A 20,644-nucleotide genomic window follows, 5' to 3' on the forward strand; every position below is an offset into this window, starting at 1 on the left:
TTTTTTTTTTCCTAAAGATTTTATCTGTCAGAGAGAGACACAGCGAGAGAGGGAACACAAGCAGGGGGAGTGGGAGAGGGAGAAGCAGGCTTCCCGCGGAGCAGGGAGCCCGATGTGGGGCTCGATCCCAGGACCCTGGGATCATGACCTGAGCCATCCAGGTGTCCCAAGGGATGCTTTCTTATCAATTTAGTAATCTGTGGATGGAAGGCAGAGAGGAATGAGGTGATCTATGCTTTAAGCAAAAAACCCAGTACCACCCCCCATACTTATTTCTAGGATTCTACAGGAGACCAAAAAAAAAGAAAAAATTTTTTTTCATTAATAAAATAGTCAATTTCTGAGTTGGCAGCATTCATTCATTCATGGAGGAAACATTTACTGGACCCCTTGTTTTCACAAAAGAACTCCAGCATAAGCACCTCCTGGAAATAGCTCTGTTCAGGCACTTCTTTCTCTTGGTTCTGTAACAGCTTCTTGTAAACAGTGTTATGATCAAGCGTCGCTACTCCCAGGGCTAGACTCTGAGCCTCCAGCTACAGGGGTCATGCTTGCTCAAGGTACTCAGCAGAGGGTTGCTGAATAACACTTAAGGCTCTCCGTTATCAGGGAACTACAGAAATAGATATAGTAGAAAAAAGGACCCCATTCACAGGAGCAATCCCAATGCAAAAGTCCCTACCAAAATGGAGAGGACCTATGTCTATGTAATAAAGGCCTATTGAAAACTGTAATCCAGGTTTTCAGATTTCACGTTATCAATGAAACTTCCAAAATGTATTTTGTCAACTCATGTGTTTAGAAAAAAGTAAAAATATTTTAAAAATTCTTTATAATGGAAAAGCAATTTCAATCCCAAAAGGGTAGGGAGAGGGGGAATTCTTTTAGAGGAATTAATTTTGCTTTATACAAAAGTCACTGTGTTGTCCTCATTTTACTTCCCCTGTTGCGGATTCAGTCCACCACAGCACTGCTCAGCAGGCTGACATGTGAGGGGCCGGTCTGAAGAGCTGAGGAAATGGAAAGACAAACCACAGACCTGGGTGGGAAAACTGAATATTACAGAGTGCCAGGTCTTCCCAAATTACTGATTTAATGCACTTCCAATCAAGATCCTAACAAATGATCCTAGGGTACATCTTGGAGAGTAAACAAGCAAGGCTAGGGGGAAGAAAAAAAGTGTAGTTGGAAACTTATAGAAATTTTTAAGTATTTAAGACTGATAACACAATTAAACTAAGTAGGATGAAACAAGCAAAAAGGTCCTAGTTATGCTATAGTTGAAAAAAAAGCCCCAGTAACTCCCAAATCTCATTGACCTAAAAGCCACAAAAACTTATTTCCCAACTTGCTACATGTCCACCACTGGTCGGTAGGGGGCGCTGCTCGCCCAATTTCTAGAGCTCCAGAGTGCCTAGGCGCCCGCAGCAAAGGACTGGTCAGACAGCAGACGGAGAGCTCACGCAACCCGGCCCAGTCTCTCCCTGGGATGATGGAAATGTTCCATATACATACTGTCCAATATGGTGGCCACAGCCACACGTGGCTGTCGAACACATGAAATGTGGCTATTGAGACTGAGGAACTCACTTTATTAAATGTAAACAGTTACAAGTGGCTACCGGCTTGGACAGCCCAGCATCTGAAGGGTCTCGCATTAGTAATTATAGGCCCAAGGGCAGACGTGCCAGCACTTCTGCTCAAAGTCACTGCCAGAACTTGGCACACTGCTCCACAAAATAAATCACAAGGATCAGAAAAAGCTATTCTTCACTGTCCAGAAGGATAGCTAGAAATGTTAGCCATGAACATCAATAACTCTCACAACAGGGAAGGACTGTGTAAGCCTAAAAGCAGTGGAAGAAATCCTAAAGGTTATGCTTAAAATGTCATGTCCAAAGAACTCACACCCAAAATTTAAAGACCAACAGACTAAGAAATTGCTCACATTAGAAAGAGTTCATTAAGGGGCACCTGGGTGGCTCAGATGGTTAAGCATTTGCCTTCGGCTCAGGTCATGATCCCAGCGTCCTGGGATCGAGCCCCACATCAGGCTCCTGGCTCAGCATGGAGCCCGCTTCTCCCTCTCCCGCTGCTCATGCTCTCTCTCTCTCTCTCTCTGTATCTCTGTGTCTGAAATGAATAAATAAAATCTTAAAAAAAGAAAGAAAATGTTAAAAAAAAAAAAAAGAAAGAGTTCATTAAAATCAACTTTGAGAAAAGGCCCACGAAGGGGGAAAAAATGGGCAAAGGACATGAATGGCTAATCCACAGAAAGGAAATACTGTACCAATTGCTAATTACTATACGATGAAAAAGTTCATACCCAGTCAGCAAAAGAATGCCAATAGAAACAGTGAAATATCATTTTCATCTGCCAAATTAGCAAAGACGTCTGACTAATACTTGGTGCCAGTCAGGAGAGAAGCGTGGACTTGAACTCACCTTTCTGTACCACTAGCCTTAAAAACATCCACACTGTTTGCCCCAGTCATACTGTATCTGGGAATCTAGCCTGGAGAAATAAGTGATCAGAGTGCTAAGACTTCCATCAAAGTATTAGTTATAATATCAAAACACCTGGAGACAACCAAAATGTTGGTTCAATCATCTACATTCATCCAGCACTTTCTGGAAGCTGACAGGGCCTCCTTATGCAGCCTTTTAAAGTGGGTTTAAAGGGGGCACCTGGGTGGCTCAGCCAGCTGAGCCTCCAACTCGATTTTGGCTCCAATCACAAACTTGGGGTCCTGGGATTGAGCCCCCTCCATGCTCAGCGGGGAGTCTGCTTGAGTATTCTCTCCTCTGCCCCTCCCCCTGCTCGTGCTCCCTCTCCCTCTCAAATCTTTTTTTTTTTTTAATGGGTTTAAAGAATAAATTTGGGGATGCCTGGGTGACTCAGTCAGTTAAGTGTCTGCCTTCGGCTCAGGTGATGATCCCAGGGTCCTAGGATCAAGTTCCGCATCAGGCTCCTTGCTCAGCAGGGAGTCTGCTTCTCCCTCTCCCTTTCCCCCTGCTTGTGCTCTCTCTCTCTCTCTCTCTGACAAATAAATTTAAAAAATATATTTAAAAAGAATATTTAAATTTGAAGGAAAACTTCCAATAGAGTCAAGAGCTTAAAAACCGTGTGTGAGGGTTGATCCCAAATTATGTTTATATATGTGTACATATATATTGATACAGTTTATACATAGATGTCTAGAAGACAAAAGCTGCTTCTAAGGAGTGATCTTACCTCGCTTGAACAGCAGGGGGCGGAGGAGAATCGGGCCTCTCCCCAGGGAGGCAGATTGAGGGAGCTGCGGAGTCCTCTCTGCAGCTTTGCTGTTTGCTCCTTGGGCTGCCCTTGCTGGAAGCCAGGCTCCCTGGTGGAGCCCCCTCTAAATATGGCCTGGCTGGCTCAGTCGGTAGAGCATGTGACTCTTGATCTTGGGTTGTGAGTTTGAGCCCCATGTTGGGCATGGAGCTTACTTAAAAAAACCCACTGTACCTCAGTCTGTTCCCTAGAGGCCTCTGGAGGGCTCCACCCCAAGGTGACCATCCTGTGCCTCCCATGCAGTGTCACTCTTGGGGGGCGGTTCCCAGCAGGAAACCTGACACACTCCCTGGGCCTCCATGTTCCTAAATTTCTGCGATCCTGGCTTGTCCAGCTCAGCTCCCGGCCCCCACGCCCCTCCCAGATGTGTGTTCCGCAAAACGGGGACACCTTAGATTTCTGTGTCTTTTGGTTTTTAAGCTTCTCGGGTAGGTGTCTGCCACCAAAAAGCTTTGTGATCTTGGGCACTCACTTTCCCTCTTGAGACTGGGTTTTCCAACAGTCAAGGAGTGAGTTTGGATCAGACAAAGGGGTTGGTGGGCTGGGGTCCCCATCCTGACAGTCTCTGGCTCTCTGATCACCAGGCCTTTGGGATAACCAGAATCCCTCTTCCTGTGTCAGTTAGGGTGGGCTCGGTTACCCTTCAGTAACAAACGGCCCTGCTTCACCACCATCTCACCCTTATTCCATGACCCAGGCTGACAAGCAGCACCTATCTGGGACATTGCCAATCCCGTGGCCGGGGACAAGGAGACATGAAGAACCGTGCTTTGGTTCTATCCATAAGTAACACTTCCTCCACATTTCACTGGCCAAAGCACATCATACATGGCTACTTTTGAGTTCCATAGAGCAGAGTGTATGATCCCCTGAAGGGAGGGGCCCCAGGGGGGAAGCTAATAATTAGCACAGCAACACCACCTGCCATTTAACCATTTATTGAGCCTTTGTTAATATCCCAGGCATCTTCTGGGGCATCTGGGTGTGCAGTCGGTTGGGCAACTGACTCTTGGTTTCTGCTCAGGTCATGATCCCAGTGTCCTGGGATTGAGTCCTACAACCGGCTCCTTGCTCAGCGGGGAGCTTGCTTCTCCCTCCCCCCTGCTTGTGCTCGCTCTCTCTCAAGGTCACATGGCTTACAGGTGGCTGAGACATGATGTGGATCCCAAGCCCTCTGAGTCTGAAACCTGTACCTTTTTTTTTTTTTAAGATTTATTTATTTATTTATTTGAGAGAGAGAGAGAGAGAGCGAGAGAGCCCAAGCAGGTAGAGGGAAATGCAGACTCCCTGCTGAGCAGGGAGCCCGACACAGGGCTTGATCCCAGGACCCGAGCCACCCAGGCACCCTGGAAACCTGTACTCTTGGTCTTGCCATCACATTCCTCCCACAAAAAGCAGCAGAATCCCAGGATGGGCCTGCCAGACTCCCGACAGTGCAGGGTATCTGCGGGCCTGCTGGGAGGAAGAGGAGGTCAGCAGGTGGCATCCCTGGATGCTGACCAGGCTGTGGTCCCGGGCCTGGCAGGACCAAGGAGCCTGTGTGTTCTGAGACCTGCAAGACAAAGGCCCCTGGGACACATTCACTCTTGGTCCAATTCCTCAGCAGAGACACATGGATGCTCTGAGCACACTTTGCGGGGTGGGGGCGGGTTTCGCTCTGTGAAGACAGGGAGACTCAGGTGCTATCAGGAGGTGAAAGCAGAGGAGGAAACCAGGCCTCACAGAGAGAGGGCACCTGGAGCCAGACAGCTTAGAGTCAAACCCTGGCTCCCACAGGTACCAGCTCTGTGACCTTGAGCAAATCGCATCACCCCGCTGTACCTCACTTCTCTCACCTGAAGATAGAGTTAATAAAGAAATGCCCTCATGGAGCTCTTGGAGACAACAGAGCTGGTTCACTGAGCCCTTGGCCCAGCGCCCGGCAGGGAGTAGGCCCCAGGAAGGGCTAGCTGGGGCTGTTACAGAGGCCGGAGGAAGGGTCTTCCGAGGAAGAAGAAAGTAGATCCAAAGGTATGCCGGTCAGCGAAGTCACCAGGAAGGCAGGTTCCAATGGTAAAATCTGTGTGTCTGTATTTTGACAGTACGTACGTGTATATGTGTGTGCACACACGCACATTAGACACCCGAGTGAACGTGCACACAATCATACGGCAGCCAGCAGATGAGAGCGTGGCCCTGACGTTGACGTCAGCTCTCCCTTCTTGGTCTTGGAATGACGTCGGCCTTGAGGTCCGGGGAAGAGCAGAGACGCAGAAGGCCTGGTGTCCTGGCCAGGGGAAGGTCAGCACGGGGGCAGGGTATCACGGAGCACCACGAAAACACTCTAGGAGAGTCTGCATGGCGTAAGAGCAGAGCGGTGAGGGCAACTCACCCAGGAAGACTTCTTGGAGGAGGTGGCGTCTGAGGGACAGCTGTGGAGATGAGAAGGGGAAGGACATTCCAGGCAGAGGGAACGGCATGCGTAGACAAGTCAGGCATTTCATCGATCGACTCCTTGTTGAGTCAGTGTCTTGGAGTCAAGGCCCATGCTCAAGAAACGTACAGTGTGGTAGAGGGCATTAGTGCCTTCCAGAACAGAGGGCCCTGCTGGGGTAAGACGGTCAAGGCCTTGGCCGCGGAGGACTTGGGAGTTCTTCTCTCCTGCGCTAGGGGGCAGCAGAGAGCGCTGGAAGCCCGGCAAGGTGCGGATCCGCGGGGAGGAGCCTTCCGGTCCGTGAGACCCGCGGCTGGAGGCTGCCTCCCGACCCTAGAGGAACCCGGAGCTGGTGCCCCGGGCCCGAAGCCACGTTAGGAGCCATTCCTGCCGCTGGTGACAGGATTTGGAACGCACTTGGGAAGAATAAGTAAGGTTTGGGCACTCTTCTTAGAATCTTGGAAGGAAGGTTAGCAATCGGTTGGGCCTCCTCCCTCTGCTCCCTTCTGAGGGTCGGGGAAGGTTCCCACAGTGAGGGAAAGGAAGAACAAGGTCTGTAGATGCCTTGTCAGCTGGACGCCCCCCCCCCCCCCCCCCGCCTTGGCACCCCCCAGCAGTGCCGGCTGCTCCCGCACGCTTCCCTGCGGACCAAGCATATTTTAGGACAGGTGAAGAAAGCAAGTGAGTTCACACCACCTTCCTCCTCTCCAGAGCGATAATTATTCCTGGTTAAATAAAAAACAAACCAAAACAGCAGGTTGTGAGCAAGAAGAAACTGGATCCTGCCCTATTTCCACACAACGTGGACGACGAAGTCAAGGCCCTTACCTGAAAATCAGAAATGCCTCCCCCTTTCAGACTGGTTCTAGACCGCTCCACGCTGGGCACGCCCCAGGGCCGTCACATGCATTTTCTCATTACAAACCTGCAGGACCTCTGCGAGGTAGGAACTCCTATTCCCACTCTACAGACAGGAACACCGAGGCTCAGAGAAGTGAAGTTGTGCAGAATCATAGGGCGAACAGAGCAGAACTTGGTGTCCAGCCCAGCTGTGTGGGACCCACACTACTGTGACACACTACCACACACCGGGGGGGGGGGGGGGGGCTTAAAACAACAGAAGTGTATTCTGTGACATTTCTTGAGGCCAGGAGTCTGAAGATCAAGGGCCACATTCGCTCTGGAGGCTCAAGGGAAGATTCTTGGCCTTCTCTCTTCAGCTTCTGGTGGCTGCGGGATTCCTTGGCTTAGGGCTGCTTCCCTGATCTCTGCCCGGTGTCATCATGTTGCCTTCTCTTCTGTTTGTGTCAGATCTCCCTCTGCCTTTTCTTTTTTTAGATTTTTTTTTTTTTTTAATTCAGCTGAGAGAGAGCGCGCACAACCCGAGCCAAAACCAAGAGTCAGATGCCCAAGCGACTGAGCCACCCAGGCGCCCCTGCCTCTTTCTTATAGGATATGCATGACTGTGTTTAGAACCCACCTGGATAATCCCCTATCTTCAGATCCTTAACTTAATCAAGTCTGCAAAGACTCATGTTCCAGTAGGGGAACACTTACGGGTCCGGGGATGAGGACGTGACTATCCGCAGGGGGCATTCTCCAGCCTACCACACCGCAGTTGCCCATTTCTTCCTCAATTTATTCCTCCACAGACCTTGACTGTGTGTGTCGGGCATGGTGCTAGGAGCTGGGAGCTAGAAAATCTAGAAACAACACAGTCCCCGCCTTCAGGGCCCTTTCATAGCCATTCCCAACTGCTCTCGTGATAAGTAACAGGAGAAAGAGACACAAGGACAGTCACAGTAGCTAGCACCTAGTACCTGGGTACTGACGTGTACATCTATTAGCCCTCCTGATGGCTTTATCCCCATCCGTAGGGTGGCTCCACAGTCTGTATGTGTCACCTATCTGCACAGAATGCTCCAGGAGCAGAGGGGAGAGGCAGTCAAGGTGAGGGAGGGTATAGTCAGGGAAGGCTTCCTGCAGGAGGTGACATGCCCCGTCCAGGGAATCTGGAAGGACAGGAGTTGGCCAGAGGAAGGGGCTTGGGGGAGGAGGGAGGAGTGAGGAGTGAGGAGGTGCCCCGGGGCAGGGGGAGGCCGGAGGGAGCTGGGATGAGGAGAGACAGGAGGCGGGAGAGGCTAAAGCCTCTTGAGGCTTCTCCCTAGAGAACGGGCTGGAATCCCCACTGCTCCTTCCGTGTGTATTTCCCAGATGGGCCTGGGGAATTGGGTCACCTGGGGGAAGAGGAAGAGAGGAGAGAGGCCCTGGGTCTTCTTGCTCACTGCTCCCCCAAAGGGGCCTCTTGCTTCCCTGGGGCAAGCCCCTCCACCCCAGGGCTCCAGCTCTGGCATGGCTACTCTCTTGCCCTAGCCGCCAGGGCTGCACTTTGACCTCTTTGACCAAAGACTTGGGAGCCTCTGGGGCTCGGGTCCCAGTCCGCCTCCGACCACCCGGGCCCTCAGTGCAGGCCACGTGTCGTGACTGCCCAGTTATCAGTTCAGCAAGGACAGGGACTGTGGCTGCTCCTTTCTCTGTCCCCCCAGCATGCCGGTAAAACAGAAAGAATGTGACAACACAGAGAATGTGCCTGCGATGTCTTGCTGGCCCCAGTACCACAATGCTGAGCGACAGCCCCAGTCCCCAGGTCACATCTTGGGGGGAGGGGGAGGCAGGGATCCATCAAACCACCACCCAGCAGAGCCAAAACTGCAGCCGGGGAGCTGGCTGAGGAGAGTCAGGGGTCAGGGAGGGCTCCCCCCGAAGGAAGGAACTTTGGAATCTGGTGTAACCCTGTCTTTGGGGGAGAAGAACCACAAATCTGTGGGCTTTGGGCGTGGTTCATGTGGGATGCGTTCATGCTCAGATCTGAGCACCCCTCCCCCAGCCTCGACCAGCTGAACTGGGTGAGGTGTCCCAGCTCCCTGGTCCCCCCAGTTAGGGGACGTGATGCCAGAGAGCTCTGACAGCCATTTCTGCAGCTCTGGCCCCTGCTCATCTCTGTTCTGTGTGAACCTCTTGCGAGAGAGAATGGGCAGGAGCTGACTTGGAAGAATTCGTAAGAGGGTTCCAGGGGCAGGCGGCAGCCCCAACCTCCTTGGAAGCTCGAGGGACCTCCAAAAGCCGGCCTCCACCCTCCCCTCCCCAGTTGCCCTGGGACCTCCCTGACTCTCTTCCTCTACTTCCTCTTCCACTTCACAGGGCAAGTGGGGGTGGGGTAATAGGCACATGTTAGCTCTAATCTTTGGCCAGCCTCTATGGGAGTTACTGTCATTAGCCCCATTGTACAGACGTGGAAACTGAGACTGAAAAGCATCTTGCTGAGGAGCATCCAGCTAGCAGAGAAGCCCATGCTCTTCCCAGAACCCACCCCACCCCCAACCTCCAGCCCTACCTCATGACCTCCCCTCTCCTGCTCTCCCACATCTTGGACTCTCCAATCCTCAAACTCACAAGCCTCTCTTCTCAGGAGGTGCTTCCGGAGGAATTCGAGTGAGTACCCAGGAGCAAAGGGCAGATAAAGGCCACATTCATCCCTGGAACTTGGGCTGCACAGAGGGAAGAGTGGGCCGCTAGCAGAGAAGCCGCATGGTGGCCCCATTCAGAGCTGAGCAGGAAGGCCAGAGGCCAGGGAGGAGAGAACACACAGCCCATGTACGAAACTGGGCCCCAGGCCACTCCACACTCCCTGCCTGGGTCGTCACACTGCTCTTGGCTCCTGCAGGTAATGGGGCTGGGGCTTCTTCGGGACCCACCCTTGGCTGGAGATCAGGGACGAGAAGGTGATGAAGACACATCCTGTCCTGGAGGGCTTCCCAGCATGGTGGGACCAGAGAATGATAAAACGAAGCAGGCATCTGGAGGAAGGCCCCAGAACTCAGACTAACAGGCAAGATGGAGAGCCATCAGGGAGCATTTCCTGGACAAGGAGACCTCTGAACTGAGCGGGAGAGCACAAGTGGGAGTGGACTCAGCCAAGGCCTGCATTTGGGTTGGGGGCAACTGGTGCCACAGGGGCCTGGCCTGCTGAACCACAGGGCAGAGGGGAGGAGAGGAGGCAGGCCAGATCCTGCAGGGCCCCGAGGTAGGGCTGGGGCCAGCATGAGGAGCCCCCGTGGAGGCTCAGCTGAGCACTCCCTAGAGGAGGCTCAGGTGGAGGCCGGCAGGCTGCTGCCCGCCCTCCAGGCTGAGATTCTGTCCCGGCCTCTGAGCTTGGGCGCCGGCCAGGGCTGCCAGAGAAGGGTGAGAGTGGGAACCCAGGGGAGGGGAGGGGAGGGGACCTTCCCAAGGCGTTCGGTGTCCCTGGGCCCTGCAACCTAGTTGCCTTGTTTTTCCTTCCTCCTGCCTGCCCCTGGTCCTCTCTTTACCTCCCCTGTCCCTGGGTTGGAGGGGGTGCCCTTGTTGGGGCCGGGGCCGGAGCTCTGTTTCCTGCTCCTCCTCTCCCTGTCCTTCCCCAGCAGCGACCTGGCCCCAGGAGCGCTGTTGGGGACGACTGTGCGGTCCAAAGCCTGGAGAGGCAGCACGGAGGTTAGGAGTAGGGAGTCTAGGTGCACCCAGATCTGGACTGGGTTATCAATCCTAGCCCTGCCTCTCACAAGCTGTGTGGCCTAGGGTAAGTAGTTCAACCTCTCTGGGTCTCCGCGTCCGCCCGGATGAATGTAACAATCGAACGCTCACGTGGGAAACACCTAGCACCTCCAGAGCGCTCGGGCCCGCGGGGCACCCATCCGGGGCGCCGGGAGCGGGGATGGGCGGCCGGGGGCGCCGAGGGCGGGGGAGAGGCCGCGGGACCCGAGCCTCACCTCTGCATTCTTCCAGGAGGGCGGGGCCTTCGGGCGGCGGGGAGTTTCCCGGCACCGGCCGCGCACCCCCCTCCGCTTTTCGGGGGACAGAGGGAAACCGCGTCGGCGGGGCGGGGGCGGGGGCGCCCGACCCGGGGGAGCGCGGCTCCTTTTGTCTGCAGCCTCCGCGCCGCCGCCGCCCCTCCCCGCCCGCCCGCCCGGAGCGCGGGGCTGCGGCGCCGCCGCTGACACGGCTCGGCCGCCGGCGGGCGGAGGCTGCGCGTCGCAGAGGCGCGCGGGCGGGCGGGCGGCCCGGAGGGCGCGCAGCGGCGATGGCGGCGGCGGCGGCGCGGGGCGGGCTGCGGCGGCCGCGGCGGGCGGCGCGGGGCTCGGGCTAGCCGCGGGGCCGGCCGGATGGCGGGCGGCGCGGGCTGGGCGGGCGCCCCCGCGGCTCTGCTGCGCTCCGTGCGCCGCCTGCGCGAGGTGTTCGAGGTGTGCGGCCGCGACCCCGACGGCTTCCTGCGCGTGGAGCGCGTCGCGGCGCTCGGGCTGCGCTTCGGCCAAGGCGAGGAGGTAAGGGCGCCACGTCCCCGGGCCCCGCCGGCGTCCCTTGCCCTCTACCCGCCCGGGAGGGGCCCCGCCGGCGCCAGCCCCTAGCCCCCGCCCAAGCGGGCGCCCCCTTCCCCCCGCCCCGGACCCCCCTTCTTCCCTCTCCGGCTCCCCGGCCGGGTCGGACTCCCGCTTCCCCCCCCACCCCCCGCCCCGAGCGCCCGCGGCGGCGAGCGTCACGCGGCACGCCCAGGGTGGCTTCCCTGCCCACCTTCCCTCCCCCGCAGTGCGGGTCCCTCTGATGGCTGTGAGAGCCCACCCGATGTTGGGGAGGGGGGCAGGAACTGTCAGAGCCCGGCCCCGGGGTGGGAATGGAATTCCAGGACGCGGTTGGGGGGGGGGGCGCTTGCGCCCCACTGGGCCTCAGCCAGGGGGTGGAGGGGCCAACTAGGGGTGCTCTGCAGCCTGACTGCTCCCACCCCGCGCACAGGAGGATGACACCTGGTGACCCCTCATTCGGGCTCCGATGGGCGGGCCTGGCTGGCAGCTGGCTGTGTTAGCGGCGGCAGGCCAGCCAGAGCCAGACTTGCGGAGGGCAGCTGAGCCGAGTGTCTCCTGTGGTAGGCCCTCGTCTATTCCGGGGGAGCAGGAGTTCCGTTGGTTGTTAGCAGGGCAAGAATCAGAGGGTGGGTGTTGCCAGTGGGGTGAGCAGAGCAATATCAATAAATGCCCGCCTCGACCAGGGTCCTCTCCTGCCGTGGCACAGGGACTGGTGACTGCCTGGCAGGGAGGGCAGGGCACCCACCCTCCTGTCACTGCCCACTCTGACCTGCTCAGGGTTTTCTCCTGGGAACAGAAGCCCTGCCTAGTGAGTTTCCAAGGCCACTTAAAGCCTCAGGCTCTGCATGGGGAGCATGGGGGCCGAGGGCGTCAGATGGGCCACTGGCTGGCATTCTCTTCTGGGAGCACCTCAGGCCTAGTCCATGGGAGAAGCCAGGATGTGGTTAGGTCAGACGCATGCCTCTCTGTCACCTGGCAGAGGGGAGATGAGAGATAACCATCTCTCCATAGCACCCGGGCATGGCCAGCGTTTGGGAGCAGTAGGTGGAAGAGGAGGAGGCAGGTATCAAGTTTGAGAACCAGGTACCCCATCCCAGGAAGCTCAGTGCTGTGGTTCCTGTTGGAGCCCACATTTCCTGCAGCCATTGTGATCGTTCTCGTTCCCCAAAGGCCGGCCAAGCTCCTCACCCTCACCAGTGGCTCCCTCTGAGGCCGGCTGAGCAGCCCCTTAGCGTGGGGAGAGCCCCAGCACCCCTCTCAGGACGCAGAGCATGGGGCAAAGTATCCACCTGGCTCTGCTGGAGCCTGGAGTTCCAGAACAGCAAAACGGTTCTCCCCGCAATCTGTGGAAGGCCACCTGAGCCCCCCAGCAGGCATCACCACCTTATCCCTGAGCTGGACAGCTGCTGCTGTTGGAACCTACTCCCTCCCGCACTCTTAGGGCCAAACCCGCTTGCCACAGAGTCATCGCACTTCTGCACAGGGACTCACATGGGTCTCTCTTCTATGTGGCAGCCTTTCAGTATTTGAAAAGAGCTCTCCTGCTCCCTTCACTCCTTCCCATCCACTCCTTCCTGTCTTTACTCCTCCAGGTCAAATACCCCCTGTTGCTGAAGCACCAGCCATTTCCATATGACCCGGCAGGGGCCAAATCTGTGGCTTATGGCCCTGGAGCTGCCATCAACTAATTGTGGGACTCAGTTTTCCTAGTAATAACACGGAGGGCCTGGGTCAGGAGACCCCCCAGGACTGCTCCAACCCCAGCATCTGACACAAATGCAGGTGGTTCAAGGTGAGGCTGCCTTTTGCATGGTAGACCACACTTTCCATTCATATTGACTTTCTGGCCCCCCAAGCCCTCAGGGATCTTTCTTAGAAACCTCTGCCAAACCAGGATTCCCCTCAATCCTGGAGAAGGGTCAGCAGTTTCCTTCTTTTTACAGCATAATCTTTTTTTAAAAAAAGATTTTATTTATTTATTTGAGAGAGAGAATGAGATAGAGCGTGACAGGGGGGAGGGTCAGAGGGAGAAGCAGACTCCCTGCCGAGCAGGGAGCCCAATGAGAGACTCAATCCCGGGACTCCAGGATCATGACCTGAGCCGAAGGCAGTCGCTTAACCAACTGAGCCACCCAGGCGCCCCTTTTTACAGCATAATCTTATGCAGTTTATATGCACGGTAGGAAATGAGAAACATGGGCAAGCAAAATGTTATGTTCCCATTTCCCAGGCAGCTGTGCTGTGACACCTTGGTCACATCCTTCCAGTCCCGTTTCTCTGCTTATATGTAGATTTCCCTCGTAAAATGAGATCATGCTGTGCACACTGTTTCGTCACCTGATTTTTTTTCCAGTAAATGATCAGCACTTTCAGCTTCCGTAAATTTTCATCTCATTTAATATGCAGACCTTATTCACATCTCCCTGTTTGGCCCCAAAATGTCGATTTTTACTGTTTTGTTTAAACCAATTTCCTCTGTAGAACTGTGTGATGCATCAGTTGTTGTGACCTTAGGTCTCTCTACTCTAATGCAATTCCTTTCTTTAAAAAAAATCTCTTTAATAATCCTGACTTGTTGAGGAGATCAAGCCTCTTGTCTGTGTCAGTGATTTCTTGAATCAAAACCTGTTACTTGGCCCTTATTCTGATTAAATTTCATCTTGTTTGTTTCATCCCATCGTAATAGACAATAGAATTTAAAATCCTATCTCTGACACTATCAAATGCTGTGCTTCCTGCAGGTTGGAGAAGCAGGTGCTTTATGTCTGAATCCACAGGCTGAAAGTAAACACAGGGCAGGACCACGGACAGGGCCTAGTAGGGGCGGTTCTACTCACACTGTACTGTCGCTTGAGACCCACAGACAAACATTTTGCTTCCCTACTCACTACAAGGGAGGAAAGTCATTTCTCCACAGGTAGCGATCCCTTCAAAATTCTATGTGCTCGGGCTGTTTCTGTTTCATTTGTACAAAAATCAGGTGGAGACCCTGATTCCCCAACCCACTGGTGCTCGAGGGTGGATAACTGTTGTTCATTAATATGGGGTTTGGTGAACCTCTCAGAGCTGGTTACCCACATTTTACCAACTACCCTCAGAACACCAGGGATGCCATAATCCTTTGCACACATCAAAATATACTAGGTTGCAAAGTATAAAATAACCATGAGGCCATACTAATATAAGTAAATGATTGAATGAATGAAAAGATACTAGGTGAATTTCCCATACAGAAGAAATAATTTGTATAGATAATTCCCCATCAAGGAGGTAGAGCATAAGTCCCCACCCCATAAGTGACGTGTCAGATGTGCACAGTGACTGCTTTCTAAAGAGCACAGTATGGAAAGGGGGAAGGAGTAACTTTCCAACAGAGAAGCCTGAGAAGCACGACCTCAGCCACACGATCAGGGTCAACATCAACAGTGATAAGTCATGGAGACAGTGTGTATCCTTGATGTGATGTCATAAGTGGCACTTTACCTCTGTGGTCTTCCTCCCCAAACCCATAACCCCAGTCTAGTCATGAGAAAAATACCAGACAAACCCCAACTGAGGGATATTCTGCAAAACACCTGATTAGTATTCCTCAAATTTGTCAAGGTTATCAAAACCAAGGAAAGTCTGAGAAACTGTCACAGCCACGCAGAGCCTAAGGAGACATAACTAAATGTAATGTAGATGGGGTCCTGGAACAAGGATAGGACATTAGGTAAAAACTAAGGAAGTCTGAATAAAGTATGCACTTGAATTAGTAATGGTCTTATGTATATATAAGGTTGGCCTCTGACATCCCCCTGATTTATTGGCTTAGGAATCATAGTAGAAAAGAGAAGACAAGAACATTTGATAAAAACATGAGTACCTGAAATTGAGACACAAAGATTGACCTTTTAAAGGATACAAAGATGAGGGGAAACACCACTGTCCAAATCATGAGAGTCCCTGACATGCGGGAGCAGACTATGACGAGTACGTAGACTTATGGTCTGAAACCACGTTGGCTTCTTATGTCTTGCTTCCCCCCGCCCCCGCCAACCTTTCTCGGCCTCTGTTTACTCATCGGGGATGATAATAGTCCCCCATTCCATTGGGTTATCGTGGGGCTTGAACGAGCTTGTATATGGGACGTGCTGAGTCCTGGCTCTGTGGGTAGGCACATGTCAGGACTGCTGCTACTTTTGTTATGATTGTCTTGTAAACTCCTGCAAGCACCTTTGCGAGGCTGTCCTGGGCCCTGGGGTTCTCCAGGGTTGAGGTCCAGGTCTGGGACTCGTCTGTGGTGCTCTCAGCCCACCCCCCTTGTCCGGCTCGGATGGGCCAGCCCCTCAGCAGGCTGAGGACGGAAGACCTTGAAAGCAGCCAGACATGGGCCACACTCCCTGTCATATATTCTTGTCCTTTTTCCAGTTTGAAGACCCTCCTTCTTGCTAGAAAGACTGGAAACAAAAGTAGTTGAGTGGCGTCCCTGCCCTCTGTTAACACAGCGCCAGTTCCTCTCAGCTGTGGGCCTGTCCTTCCTGCTGGGAACGGAGGGCCACTCCAGCGTCCAAAAGGGCGTTGTTCATTATTTCAGGGAGGTAACTCAGCGTTAGCCAACTAGGACTAGTCTATAATTTACCCCTTCTTTGCAGCTGCCCCGGATATGGCCAGAAGCCACCAGGGCATGGGGCCTCCTTGTTCGTATTGGGCAGGAGATGAAATAAGGGTCCTGGCGGGGCTCCCTCAGTCCCTAGGTGCCCCCTGCACTCGAGGCTGCCACGAGAGAGATGCTGGTGCTGCCTAGTTCTCTGAGCTGGCTGAGGGGCTGGAGGGCTGAGGCAGGACAACGCTCCCCAGGAGCCAGCCCTGGCTGGGGGTGGGGGCGTCCAGCGCAGATTCGTGAGCTGCCACGGGCAGGGGAACCCTGAACTAGAACTGCCGTCTGCCCAGGAGAGTGGATTGGCTGGGGGGGAAAGCAGCAACCATGTCCCCCATGTCTGCAGCTGGAGCTTTGGAGGTAGGGAAGGGACAGGAAGAGAGGAGCCAGATCAGGAAAGGCTCAGCCATTCTCTGTAGCTGCTCGGAGAAGCCGGGCGGCACAACTGGACGTGTGTCTGAGAACAGAGGCTGGCTCTAGCGGGAGACTGTGACATACGGTCAGAGAGGAAGAGGGTCTGGACTTGGGCAGGGGTGGCGGGAAAAATTGGCAGAGGCCCAGAAGGCCTGCAAAGCCCCAGCAAGTCACTCCTGGATGGTGCAATTCAAGCCTTTACTGGTGAACAGACCCCCTCTATGTGCCCCACCCTAATGGGGACATGCTCCAGATGACAGAGCTGACAGCACAGAAGGAAGGCCTAGGTCTTCCAAGCTTCGAAGAAGAGGTAGGGGTGCCTGTGGCCCATGAGGGGGGAGCAGAACAGGAGTGGGCCACAGAGACCTTCTCTTTTCTGAGCTTCTGCACCTGCTGGGTGCTCCCTAGAGACTGTGGTCCCTCAGGCATAAGGAGTGAGCACAAAGTACCGAGCTCTGGGGCTCGGGGCCCCGGGGGGAAGCCCTAGCTGGAGTGTGGCACCCTCCGGCCTCTGACCTGCCCGCACCACAGTTCGGCCGTGCTGGGAGGAGGGGGCATGGGAAGACAGCCCACGGGGACTGGTCCATCTTGTCAGACATTCTTGAAGTGGCCTGCATCCACGGGGCACACCTCTCTGGGTTACAGCTTCCTTCCCCAGATACTGGGTTCTAGAGAAGAAGCAAGCTCCAGGTAGCAGAGGACTTGGCTGCGGACAGATGTGGTTGGGTGTCGAACGGGGGACTAGAATCAGGCCTTCCAAACAGCAAGTTGTGCTATCAGCGTAGTTCCAGTGGCTGGAGAGCCTGAGCTCCCCGTGGGTGCTGGGCCTCCGCCCTGTGAAGTAGGACTTGCCCCCTTTCACAGGTGCTTGCTGTGGGCTCCAAATTAGCAGCCTGGGCAGGTAGCACGGCAGTCAGACCCGGCCCCAACTCTGAGGCCCAGGAACATCCCCCAGCTCCGGGAAGAGAACCCAAGAGGCAAAGAAGGAGAAAAGAGGTGGGGTGGTAGAAGCAGGGCCTGGGGGGCAGTGCTTTGCCCATGGCTGAGGGTCCCCGCATGCCTCCCTGGGATGGCGGGCTGAGAGGGGGAGCCCGGGAACCTGGGGGGGGGGCAGATGGCTGAGAACGCACTCCTGCTTCCCTGGCCGGGGCCGGGGGGGGGGAGGGGCGTGCCCACCGCCACCTGCACTGGTCAGCAGCCCAGCCTTGGGGGATAGTGCAGATTCAGGGCCGGTGACCTACTCCCATGCAACTTGGTGCTGGCCAGAGCACCCGTGTTCCCGGGTCCATTTCGCAGATTTGGCGGGCGAGGCTCCTGCCGGACCCTGGAGTAAGTGTGTAAGGGAAGGGGGCTCCTCTGCCTCCTGCTACCGTGGGCCCTGTGGCCCACCCAGCTGGCTGTCATTTCCACCGCCAGCCCCGAGCACTGATGGCCAGCCCGGAATGCAGTTAGAGCTGGGCCAGCCGGGGTAGGGAGGGATGGGGGAGAAGCCTGCTGACCTGGAAACAGAATGAGTGTCACCAGTGCGTTAACTGCTGTCTCCTCGCGCGCACGCGTGCACACGCACACACGCACACACACACGTGCGCGTGCGCGCACACACACACACAGACTGGGTGAAGGCCCTGAAATTTTTATAGCGTAGTCTTAAAGGAAATACCTTTTGCATGTGGGGGTTGTTTTAATATGTTTCCAGGATTAAAAAAATGTTTTTTTTTTCCTCTCCATTAACATCTTTGCATGCCTACTATATGCCAAAACTTTCCAGGCACTGGGAAACCAGGGTGGCCCGGAGCGGGAAAAGAGACAGGCAAAGACATAAAAATGGCTATCGGGTGGTGTGAGGTACGAGGAAGAACCAAAGTACCGAGACGAAGGCAAAGGAGGAGGGTTGTTTTTTGTTTTTTGTTTTTTGTTTTTTTTTTTTACGATTTTATTTATTTGAGAGAGAGAGAGAGCACAGGATGAGGAGAGATAGAGGGAGAAGCAGGCTTCCCGCTGAGCAGGGAGCCTGACACGGGACTCGATCCCAGGACCCCGGGATCATGACCTGAGCCGAAGGCAGACGCTTAACCGACTGAGCCACCCAGGCGCCCCCCCAAAGGAAGATTTTTGCCCCTAGAATGACTGGGGGAGGCCTCTTCTGTCACAGGGGCACAGGGAGGTGGAGCGTGGAACGACGTGGGGCACCGGCTGCACCCGCAGATGTCTGCAGGTGGCTGACCCAAGCAGAGGCAGGAGCAGGCCTGGGGGGTTAGAGGCGCGGCAGGCAGCCTAGGGAGCAAGAGGAGTGAGGGGAGACGGGCCGGGCGAGAGATGCTGGAGGCACAGAGCAGGACAGCAGCGGAGAAGCAGCCGGATTTGGATACAAGAGCCCACGGGAAGCAGGGTGTGAGAGACGGAGAGAAGTTGGAGAATCTGCTGGCTGGGGAAGAGTGAGGCGGGAGGCGGGCTGGGCGGGGAGTCAGGAGATGCACCTGGCGTCCACGAGGAGACGAGGAGACGTGTGCCAGCATCGGGCGGACGAGTCCAAGGAATGTGCCTCGGGCCGGCTCCTGCTGGCCGACCCTTGCCTTCCACCCTCCTCTTCTCCCCCGGCCCTTCGCTCTCACTGCCCACAGCAGAGAGGTTTTCTGAGGGAAAAACAGAGGACCTGGTTAAGGTGTGCTTCATCCCCCTTTAGAAGCCAGGCACAGGTTGGGGTCCCAGGGCCTCAGCTGGGCTGGCTTGGGGCATCGCACCTCACTGTCTTCTGTCCGGGAGGCTGACTGCTCATCTGCCAGCCTGTCAGTCTGAGGGCTCCTCCTCGCCTCCTCTCTGCACAGAGTAGGGAGTGGCCAGCGCCATGGTTCGTTGCTTGAATGTGCCGTTGACATGACCGCTGGCCCTCTCCAGTGGACCCTCACTGGAGCTGTCCCCCGATTAGACTTGGGGCTCTATGCTGTTCCCCCATTCCCAGCATCTTCTGATCCTTGGAGGCCCCCACCCCTGGAGACATACCTTAGGACCAGCACCCCACCACTCCTGGGTCACTGCTGAGGGACCCCTTGTTCATAGTTGCATGCTCTCAGGGACAGGGGGAACAAAGCAGCTCAGGATCCAGACACTTGTAGGAGAGGAGAGTAAGCCTCTGTCCATAGCCCAAACAATAGCTATGAGAACCTCTAAGGTCCCTGTAGACCTGACCTAAGACCTTGAGTCTCACCCATGTCTCACTTGCTGTGGCACAAAACTCAAAAAAGATGGCAGCTTCCTTCAAACGCAGGTATTGATCGCCCATGGCCTCTGGAGGCCACTGTCCCCAGGAAGATCCTGATCTAAGACCAGTACACACCTGGACAGGCTAGACAGGTAAATCAGAGGGCTGATTTATACCAAAACAAAAACCAAAAGGAGGGAGTAGGGGTGCATTCAGTGCTTTTGTGACTCTAGAACAGCCCCGCCGAGAGTTGGGGCCTCCTGCCTCCCTAGGCAAGCCCATTCTGTCCTGACAAGGCTCTGGCTGAGTCCTCTCTCGCACAGTGAGCTAAGGTCTGCTCCTGGAGCTCCGTCCTTTGCTCATCCTTCCCTCTCCCGATCCACGCAACCATCCCCCTGCACATTTGACAGTGTACCCACTTAAACATCCACTCAGACCGCCAGCCAGCGTGTACCTGCTCATCCATCCATCCCAACATCTGCCTCCCCATCGACCCATCTACTCATCCATTCGTTATACATCCATCCATTTGTCCATCCATCTGTTCACCCACCTTTCCACCAGCCTCCCCTGCCTATCCATTCACCGTGCAACCAGCATTTCCAAGTATCTGCCAGGCCTGGGGCCTAAGCACAGACCCAGGGCTGGGGACTGGCATTTTCAGGGAGTGACATGTGGCCGTAGGGGAGAAGGCACAGCCAGGGCAGGGAGGGTGAGGGCTGGAGCTGGGGCCAGATGGTGAGCTTATGGAGTCCTGGATGGGCAGCGACACCCTCCCCTCCTTGGAGTTAGCTGGTTTTGATTTCTCACTTCCTGCATTGGCCATTGGGTCTGGAGAGGGCTGAGGCCTTACTGTAAGAAGCAAAAGCCTAGGTTATTGCGAAGTGCTTATTATGATGGGTGGACCTGTCTCCTTACCTGTAAAATGGGGGTCATGTTCTGAGAACTGGAGATAGTGTGGAAAGACCAGCATGGTGCCTCTTGGCATCCTTTCTTCAGGATCCTTTCTTCACTCCGTGACCCTTGTGGCATCCCTGCTGCTCTCCATCCTAGGAGTGCACCTCTGACCCCTTTCTTCTGCCTGGTACTTTTCTAGGCATGGGCCTCACTGGCGCAATGGCCAGACTTTCTCCCACAGCCATTAGTAACTTTTCTGTGGATGGAGGGGATGAAGAAATGATCGGTGCAGTCTGCCTTCATAGTTCCCATTCTCTTTCATCCTGGAAGCAGCCCCGAGAACCGGAGAGGCAAAGGGAGCTGTTCAGGGTCCCAC

At 55.0% G+C, this 20,644-nt stretch overlaps 1 protein-coding gene across 1 annotated transcript in view; it reads left to right on the top strand.

The window, feature by feature from the left end:
- Positions 1-10,916: 10,916 nt before the first annotated feature.
- Positions 10,917-20,644, top strand: part of RAB11FIP4 (RAB11 family interacting protein 4) — a 115,498-nt gene continuing 105,770 nt past the window's right edge. Inside the window, 1 exon segment of the mRNA XM_035724644.1 lies at positions 10,917-11,083. Coding sequence (XP_035580537.1) covers positions 10,925-11,083 — 159 coding nt within the window. The 5' untranslated portion in view covers positions 10,917-10,924.

This window comes from Zalophus californianus, chromosome 16 (assembly GCF_009762305.2).
Source record: "Zalophus californianus isolate mZalCal1 chromosome 16, mZalCal1.pri.v2, whole genome shotgun sequence".
Taxonomy (NCBI): domain Eukaryota; kingdom Metazoa; phylum Chordata; class Mammalia; order Carnivora; family Otariidae; genus Zalophus; species Zalophus californianus.